The sequence below is a fragment of the Centroberyx gerrardi genome, chromosome 19, assembly GCF_048128805.1.
Source record: "Centroberyx gerrardi isolate f3 chromosome 19, fCenGer3.hap1.cur.20231027, whole genome shotgun sequence".
Lineage (NCBI taxonomy): Eukaryota > Metazoa > Chordata > Actinopteri > Beryciformes > Berycidae > Centroberyx > Centroberyx gerrardi.
Window position 1 is genome coordinate 24,719,552 of NC_136015.1, and position 9,447 is coordinate 24,728,998.

Sequence of the window (9,447 nt, forward strand, 5' to 3'; positions counted from 1 at the left end):
ATGGTGACGTTACGCGGGAAAGCGGACGCGGATCCAGGTACGGGCCAGCCGGACACTGGCTCTCCGACCCGGCAGGCTTCACAGAGGTCCGCTGTCGTGAGCAGGATCCAGAGGAAGATGGAGAGCAGGCGGGGGGAAACTTCGGCTCTGTCTAATGTGAGTTTCTGTTGGGAAAAGATTTCGTTTTTCTGTTGGGAGCGGAGAGTAAACTGCATCTTTTGAGTTTTATTTAGCGTCATTCTTAACTGGAGTGTCTGACTGTTAGAAACCAAACCCCTTAATTTTATCTTTTTTTTTTTTTTTTTTTTACCTTAAAAAAGTAAGGTTAGTATCATGGGACTAGACACTAGAAATTAAGGGATTTTTCATGCCTTTTGTGCAGGTTTATACGGAAGCGTAATGCATTCACTTGAGGAAAAAATGCCCTGTTTTCTGAATTAACGAGATAATTATCTCAGAAAAACAGAGCAGATTTTTTTTTTTTTTTAAATGCTCTGTTTTCTGAATTAACGAGATAATTATCTTGTTAATTCAGAAAAACAGAGCAGAATTGTTTTTTTTAAATGCTGTTTTTCTGAATTAACGAGATAATTATCTCAGAAAAACAGAGCAGAATTTTTTTTTTTAAATGCTCTGTTTTCTGAATTAACGAGATAATTATTTTGTTAATTCAGAAAAACAGAGCAGAATTGTTTTTTTCCATGAAAACTTTTCTCAGAATTCTGAGATAATTATCTCGTTAATTCAATAAAACAGGGCAATTTTTCTTTTCCTAAGTGAATGCATTACGCTTCCGTAGGTTTACATGTTATTAGTGAGTTATTAATGGAAAGTTACTGTCTCCCTGAATTTTATATTAAATTAGAAAGTAAGCAGTCAAACATTAAGGGGTGTTTAAGGAGGTTTTGATGGGGTTTCCTCCATTAATAACTCCCTAAACTCATTTTAAGGGGATTTTGCATGAATTAAGAGGTGAAATCATGTAAATGTAAGGGTATTTTAAGGGATTACTGGTTTGTACAGAGGACTGACACAGTTTTTATCACTTAAAAAAAAAAGTGTCTATTAGGCTAATCATTTATCACACTGACCAAATAATATCCCCAGAAATGTACTTTACTTCAGTCTGTATGGGAGGTGTGTGTTCATGGCAGGTGTGAGTGGCAGCTTTTTATTTTTCATGGTAATAATATTAGATTCAGGGATTTTGCCTTGCAGATGAATGAATGAATGAATGAATGAACTGCACTCCTGATTGTAACCCAAATAGGCTTTGCATTACAGAATATGCAAAACTTACAAGATGCATGTTATTTTTTTGTATCAAGGGAAATTAATTTTCCCAAGGCCAATACTGTAAATAATCATCAATAACAGACACATAATAGTATCAACATTCACTATTAAATTATCAGTGCTGTACAATAAATTTAAAATAATTATATTATATTGTTATCATTGCGGTTATTAAAGGAATAGTTCACCCAAAAATGAAAATTCAGTCATTATCTACTCAGAGTCATTATCTACTCACCCAAAATTTTCATTTCTGGGTGAACTATTCCTTTAAGGCTTGACTGAAGCAACAGGTTGACTGTCCAAGTATCACAGTGATTCTTGTTAGTTTACCCCAACTGTTTGGATGCTGTTGATAAACTGTGAAGTTGTTCCCTCGCCTCCAGAGTTCAGTTGAGTTCTTGTGGTGTTTCTCAGGGCTTCAGGGAAGACGACAGACAGAAGCACATTCATTCAGAAACACAGGAGGATGAAGATGGGAGACCAGCGAGGACGATGAAAAGGTGCAACCCAAATGTAACTGTTACATGATGCAGCCTTCAGTGTAACGCATATGTGTAGAGGTGGGGACTCGAGTCAGACTCAAGTCACATTTTTAACTGCTTGAGTCTTGACTTGATGCATGAAGAGAAGACTTGAGACTTGACTTGACTTGGGTTCTGGTGACTTGGGACTTGACTCTGACTTGTACTTTGATGACTTGAAAAGGTTTCTAAAGTCTTGACTTGAGATCTTGTGTTTGTGTAAATGACTTAGATTGAAAGTGATGAGATTTGTTCCAGCAGACGACTGAATTTAAATTCTGTTTTCTGAATTTGTATGGAATGATTGAATTTATTGAAGTTGAAACTGATTATAGAAATCAAACTCATGATGCTCTTACCAAGTTTTTATCCTATTAAAACCATATTGCATTGAAAAGTCCTAGATATTTAGTTTTCTTTAAGATATTAAATTGATACTGGACTCTTGATTTGTTCTGACTTGACTTGCTGTTCTACATTTAGACTTGAGACCTGACATTAATGACATGGACTTGACTTGGACTTGACTTGGTAATCTACATTTAGACTTGGGATCACACCTCTGGCATATAGTGCTGAGTCTTACCAGGTCTCAGAAAGCTCTGCTCTGCCACACACTGTGATGTTTTCTGACACTGAGTGCTGTTTGTTGTATTTTTAGGAGATCTCCGAGGCTTAATAACCCTGAGGGGAATGACGGGGATTTAAACGGTAAGCATTACGGTCTGGAATATCATGGAATTTCGAAAGGTGGATTCCAGACAGAGAAAGTCTTATAAATGTTATAAATACTCTGGAGAAGCAAGGGAATATCAGGGAATTATGAAATGGGAATAGCCTATAGCAGAATGTATTTTACAGCTTGTTTCACACGTTCGATGCATTAGATTGGTGGATTTCAACCCCAGTTGTAGTGGAAACCAGACTGTTCACCCCTTTAGAAAAACAACATTAACAAACCAAAACACTTTCAGGTTCATGGAAGCGCCTGAAACTCAGTTATGGAAAGTCCTGGAAAAGTCCTGCAATTTTCCATCAGGGCCACGGCGGGGAAACCGGTCTCCTTGATAACTATGATGGAACGTTTTGAAGGGAAACAGCAACATACAGCCTGCCTTCATCAGCCTGGGTTTCAGTGGAGAGTTTTAGTGTCCCATATGATGGTTTAAATGCTGTTTCAGAAGAAAACTCTGTGGGGGAATCACTGAATACTTGTCATTTTTGGCATGAAAATGGTCAAATGTAAAGATACTGAATATCGGCACAGAATATTGGCTATTGGTGCCTTCAAAAACCCGTATCGGTCGAACCCTAATATGTCTATGTGAATATGGGTGTGTTCTGGTGTGATGTAACCCCCCCTCCCTTCCCCCCAAGGTGACAGTAAGAGGAGGCAGGTGAGGAGAAGCTCCCGGCCGACCAGACCGACCAGACGATACCAGGCTTCTTCCAACATGTTCGACGGCATCAGCGCCAAGTAAGACCAAGAGAGTCTGCAGCTTTTCACACACTGAATTCTCTGATTTTCACACCTTCAGCCGGAGAGAGGAGGGGCGGAGCAGGGAAACGCTCTTCCTCGGTTTGCGTCCTCGTGCGTTCTTGCGTTCTTCTTCTCGTAACGTCCGAAGTACGATTCCAAAACAAAACGCCGCGTCACGCCCAAAGTGCTGCAGTCTAGATCAGAGGTTCTCAACCTTTTTTGGCTCGTGACCCTTAGAAGGAAGCGATGCCCACTCACCCTCCGTCACCGGCTGCACATGCAGAGCGCTGAACAGTTCACCCAAAGAATGATTTTCCCTTTTCAAGTTGTTTCATTTGATTATCAGAGGAGGCTGAGAGGCTGAAAACTAGCTGGAAACTCAGTGTTTCACAATAAAAAAGCAACAAAATAAGACAAACTACACCTGATAATATCTTTAATATTAATATATATATAATGTAATATGTATAATAATATCTTTATAGCAGAATTTCTTTTTTCTATCCCATAAATCATCTCAGTTTGCTGGCGTCACCTGACAGGATTTCTGCGTTTTGAAGTCTTCAAATTTAAAAGTTACCTCTCTCCCAGCATGCAAAGCTGCCTACTGCAGCTTTAATCTGCATGGAGGAAATGAAAGTTTATCTTATCTGAAATGAATGAATGCTGAAATGTTGCATTTATTTTTTATCATATTGAATAAAAACACTGCATGAGTGTGCAGCGACTTCAAATTTCAAATTTAAGCACTTCACCAAACCTGGAGAGCTTCTCTCTCTCTCTCTCTCTCTCTGTCTCTCTCTCTCTCTCATCCTCCTGTTGTGTTGTTTCCTCCCAGCCCAGCGGAGGCGGTCCTGAAGAGAATGGACAGCATGAAGAAGAAGAGGCGGCTCAGCAGCAACAAAGGAGTGAGTCCTGCTTTCACTGCTGCCATTCACACCTGGCATGAACACACACCTCCCTTACAGACTGAATCTAGATGATTTAGCTGGATTACATTCACACCTGGCATGAGTAACCTGTCATCCCGCAGGTTAGAGAGTCAAAACAAATCTGACTCCAGCTCCTGTAACTTTATCTAACATGATGGACTCGTCTGTCTCTTCTTCTGTGGTGTTCATACCAGTTGAGAAGAAATAGCTGAATATGAGCATCAGTCCAGACTTCATTTTGTTCTGCTAGGCTTTCCAAGCATGAGGAACCGCATCCGTCTCCTACCCATAATCCCTTGTGTTTCGGGGTGGTTTCCTGTAGTCGGTTGGATTAACGAACCGCACCGCAGTTCTCTTGTTAGAGGACTGAGACTCTCGGTGCCGTTATTTGGCAGTTCAAAGGTCATCGTTCTCACCTGGACAAACCAGTTGGAGGAAACGCTGCAGAGTTCAGATAAACCGATCAGAACACGCTGGCTGTTGAACGCAGCCTTAGAGTCACACAGATGCAACTTGATCAAACGGGCTGTTGGTGTGAAGCTGCAGGGTCGAGCTCAGGACCGCGCCGCGTTGTGTTTACATTTGGTAGCAGTTGGTGTGCAACTAAGTGCATGTTCACACACACAGACTGTCTCTCTGTCTCTCTCAGTGGGTGCTGCCTCTCTTATCAGGTCAGTGTGAGGGTGGTGCACCCAGCTGCCCACCCCCCACCCTCCCTCTGCTCCCTGGTCATGGGGAGTGGGCTGTGTTGGCTAATCTCTCTCTCATATTGTCTCCCCGTCCCGCCGGAGCAGCCCACTGAGAAACACTTTATCAGCTGACACCATATTGGAAGACTGAAGGCCGAGACGTGCCAGCCCTTCTTTGTGTGTGTGTGTGTGTGTGTGTGTGTGTGTGTGTGTGTGTTTTTGTCACACAAAGGTTTAACAGCTGCCATAGTTTAGATCAGTGGTTCTCAAAGTGCGTCTTCCCCCCAGCAAAATAAGGAGTTGTTTATTTTCACCAGAACTTAATTGACTAGAAATTATCCCAACTTTTCTAATCACTCTCCTTCACTCTCTCCACTCACCTGCAGTATAGTACGGAAGCCCATTGAGGACATATATTCATACATTTTAATTAACGCTGTTTTCTCGAGATACAGAGTTATTTATGTCATTATCTTGAGAACACTTTTTGTTTTCCCAAGAAAATTAGAAAATTATATCGAGATCTCGGGATTAAATGAGGTAATTTTCTCATTATCTTGGAGAATATTATATTGTCGTTTTCCTACAGTGTTTTTTTTTTGTTTGATGTGATTGCAGAAGATCTACTCTAAAGCCCAGAGGAGGGAAACGCAGCAGCGGACAGAGCTCAGCGACCAGGAGGACCACAGCGGTTTGGATCAACATTTACATTACTGTTACATTTTAGGCTTTTAGCTGACGCTGTTATCCGGAGTGATTCGCAATAAGAGCAGCGGCAGAATGAGCTTCAAATCCCAGATGCAAAGACAATAGATTTAACACATTTTCTGAAGTCCTGGACAAAAGAGAAAAGCAAGGTAATGAAATAAGAGCCAAGCAAAACATTTTTTTTTCTTGCAAGGCCGGAGTAAATCAGGTCAGATCAGTGCGGAAGAGGATTAGGGCCACGTGTGAAAAATTTACTTGAGTTCTGAGAATAAACTCAGAATTCTGACTTTAATCTCAGAATTTTTACATTAATCTGTTTCTGTGTTTCTTGCTGTTCTCTGCTAAGCGAACTATTTATTTCCAGGTGAAGACGATGGGGAGGACAACAAGGAGGAGGAGGAGGAGGAGAAGGAAGAAGACGTGTCGGCGGACGACGACCACGACAGCAGCGACGGCGTTGTCCAGAACTTTGACGCCAGACTGAGCGGAGCCACCAGAGGTCTGTCCGTGTCGCTACGCTGCTCATCACAGACTGGATCCAGACCCAAAGTGATGCCGCTCTGACTGTCGTTTTCTCTCTTTCTGTTCAGAGTCCCAGAGAGGAAGCTACCGGATCAGCGCCTCCGGACCCAGCACCGCCAGCAGAGGACCTCACAGGTCAGCTTACTGCTCTTTTCTTTTCTTTCTGTCTCCCCCAGGCGATGAAATAATGAAATGTTGCCTCAGAAAAATGGTGCTTATTATAAATTTGGACCCAATACAACATGTTTTAATTTCAGTTTAATCTGGTTTAGTTTGTTTGTGGCTATAAAATGATGAAACACGGAAAGAAGAGAAAACTTTTGCAGGAGAGATTGAAAAACCAAAAGACTTACAAAAAACTTGCCTCCAAAAGAAACGAGAAGCATGTCTTAAATGATTGTGGTCCTTAAAAAAAAAAAAAATAATGAAATATTATCTGGTATCTGATGATTTCTCCTCTGTTGTTTTCCTGTTGCTCTCGACAGGATTTGGGCGACAGGCAGGTGAGCGCTGGTCACAACATGAAGAGTTGGCTGGCACATGTAGCCTGAGGAAAAGACAGACGATTTAACATGAAATTACACCAATACCCCACCCCATACACACACACACACACACACATACACACGCTCCTCCATTTCCTCCCTCTCCTGCCCTCATCCTTTCGTTTCGGCCTGCAGACCCACTAAGAGTGCGTGGGCGAGGAAATCCGGCTCTTCAGAAGAAGACGACGACTCTGACGACAGTGAGCAGAGCGACGGGAAAATCCCCGTCAGGTCAGAAGAGAGACGAGCGGTCGAACGGCAAAACAAACAGCAGAATGATTTGGTTTATTCGGGTGGAGACGCTCAAATCAGCTCTGTGTTTGCTGTCAAATCTCCTGGTTCAGCTCTTTGATCCAAACCCTCATTTGCATTGCACTGGACTGGAAAGGGGGCGTGGCAAGTTAGCATCCGAGCTGCATAATAATAATAACTGTATTTCTGTAGTTCCATTCATACATAGAATGCAACTCAAAGAGCTTTACATAAAATAAACAGATTAAAACAATTACAAGCACAAGCAAAAATATTTATGCAAAATCAAAAACACAAGCAAAAGCAAGGGAGAAGTTAAAACAGTAGTCTAGTAAAATGACATTAAAAAAGAAAGAAAGAAAGGTAAAAATAGTAAGGATAATAATAATAAAAAATAGAAATGTTCCTTTATCTTTAGCTTTTATTACATAAGCTGCTCATGTGACCCGGCCCAGCGGCCTGGCAGCTCTGGATCTGGAACTGACTTGAACTTTTTGCCTCTGATCACAGAGAAAGACAGATTTTAGTGTTCTCCTTTACGTTTAATAAAATTGTGTTCAAAGTAGGGCTGAACAATTAATCAAAGTTTTATCGAAATCGCAATATGGCCTACTGCAATTTTCAAGGCGCAATATTTGTTAAAGGCAAAATGTGTTGTCAAAATACCATTTTAAATGAAATATTGTGGTGCTGCAGAGATGTCCTGGCCTACACATCATATTCTCCAGACTTAAGAAAACATCTTTGTTTGGTACAGATCCCCGCAAAAATCACACCATAATCATTTTAATACGTTTTTCAGTGAAAATGAGAATAATGATGTAAAAATTAGCATTCCCTCTAATATTGCAAATCATATCGCAATTGCAATATCAGTCAAAAATAATCGCAATTAGATATTTTTTCAAAATCGTTCAGCCCTAGTTCAAAGTATCTGTATGACTTACGGTGATTCAGCTGCTCATAGAATTAGCATCACCTCTGCACCAGAAACCTTGTATTGGAGCTGATGCCTTAACCCCTCTAGTGTGAACTGACAGATTAGAGACAGAGTAGAAGCAGCAGTTACAGTAGTTTTAAATCTCCGTCTCACTCTGCTGTGTGAGAGACTCCCGCCAGGTGGTTTTGGGAGGGGTTTTCGGATCAAGCTGATGGTCCTTTCGGTCTCGGTCTTCCTCCAAGGTGTCGACCGCTCAACCTGCAGACAGAGGACGCCGCCGGGAGCCGCAGAGACAGGACGAAGGCGGGAGGCGGTCCGGCCGACATCGACCCCATGCTGATCGACCGGGCGGTGCGTTACTGGCCCGGGAACCACCGCTTTGTCCTCTGATTTCTGATGAAAGGAAATGAACACATTACTTTTTGGAACAGCAGCAGTATTGTGTTAGTTATTTCAATTTCCAAAATCGCAAGAAGCTGCAGTTGTTTTATCAACATCATCTCTCTCTCTCTCTCTCTCCCACTCCCTCTCTCTCTCCCCCTCTCTGTCTGTCTCTCTCTCTCTCGCTCTCTGTCCCTCTCTCTCTCTCTCTCCCACTCCCTCTCTCTCTCCCCCTCTCTGTCTGTCCCTCTCTCTCTCTCTCTCTCTCTCCCTCTCTCTGTCTGTCTCTCTCTCTCTCTCCCTCTCTCTCTCCCTCTCTCTCTCTCTCTCTCTGCCTCTCTTTCTCTCCCTCTCTCCCTCTCTCTCTCCCACTCTCCTTCTCTCTCTCTCTCCCTCTCTCACCCCCCCTCTCTCTCTCTCTCCCTCTCTCTCTCTCACCCAACTCTCTCTCTCTCTCTCCCTCTCTCTCTCACCCCCCCCCTCTCTCTCTCTCCCTCCCTTCCTCTCTGTTAGTTATTTCAATTTCCAAATCACAAGAGGCTGCAGTTGTTTTATCAGAGTGGTGGACAGCTAATCTCTGCCCTATAAATTTAATTACACACGAAAAAAACAACAACTGTATACATTCTCTTCTTTTTTTTTCGAGAAAATACTGAAAATTCTGTCTGTATATGTGTATTGCAATTTATATTGCTTTCCTTCCTCACTCCCTTCCTTCCCTCCTACCCTCCCTCCTCCTTCTCTGCTTCTGCTCCCTCCTTACTCCTTACTCTTCTCTCCTCTTCTCATCCTCCCTCACCTCCTCTCTCGTCCCTTCCTCCCTCCTCATCCCCTACTTCCTTTCCTTCCCTCCCTCCTTCCTTCCCGCCTCTCTCCTCCCTCCCTCCTTCCTTCCCTCCTCTCCTCTCCTCCCTCCTTCCTTCCCTCCTCTCTCCTCTCCTCCTTCCTTCCCGCCTCTCTCCTCCCTCTCTCCTCTCCTCCCTCCTCTCTCCTCTCCTCCTTCCTTCCCTCTCTCCCTCCTTCCTTCCCGCCTCTCTCCTCCCTCTCTCCTCCTCCCTCCTCTCTCCTCTCCTCCCTCCTTCCTTCCCTCCTCTCTCCTCTCCTCCCTCTCTCCTCTCCTCCCTCCTTCCCTCCTCCCTCCTGTCTCCTCCCTCCCTCCTTCCCTCCTCTCTCCTCTC

General features: G+C 43.1%; 1 protein-coding gene across 1 annotated transcript in view; it reads left to right on the plus strand.

The window, feature by feature from the left end:
- LOC139912923 (ATPase family AAA domain-containing protein 2-like) overlaps positions 1-9,447 on the plus strand; it is a 30,265-nt gene continuing 20,818 nt past the window's right edge. The window contains exons 1-10 of the mRNA XM_078290195.1: positions 1-128; positions 2,482-2,531; positions 3,198-3,297; positions 4,139-4,208; positions 5,540-5,612; positions 5,994-6,128; positions 6,220-6,286; positions 6,832-6,927; positions 7,209-7,262; positions 8,131-8,239. Of these exons, the coding sequence (XP_078146321.1) occupies positions 1-128; positions 2,482-2,531; positions 3,198-3,297; positions 4,139-4,208; positions 5,540-5,612; positions 5,994-6,128; positions 6,220-6,286; positions 6,832-6,927; positions 7,209-7,262; positions 8,131-8,239 (882 nt within the window). The remainder of the gene's footprint in view (positions 129-2,481; positions 2,532-3,197; positions 3,298-4,138; positions 4,209-5,539; positions 5,613-5,993; positions 6,129-6,219; positions 6,287-6,831; positions 6,928-7,208; positions 7,263-8,130; positions 8,240-9,447) is intronic.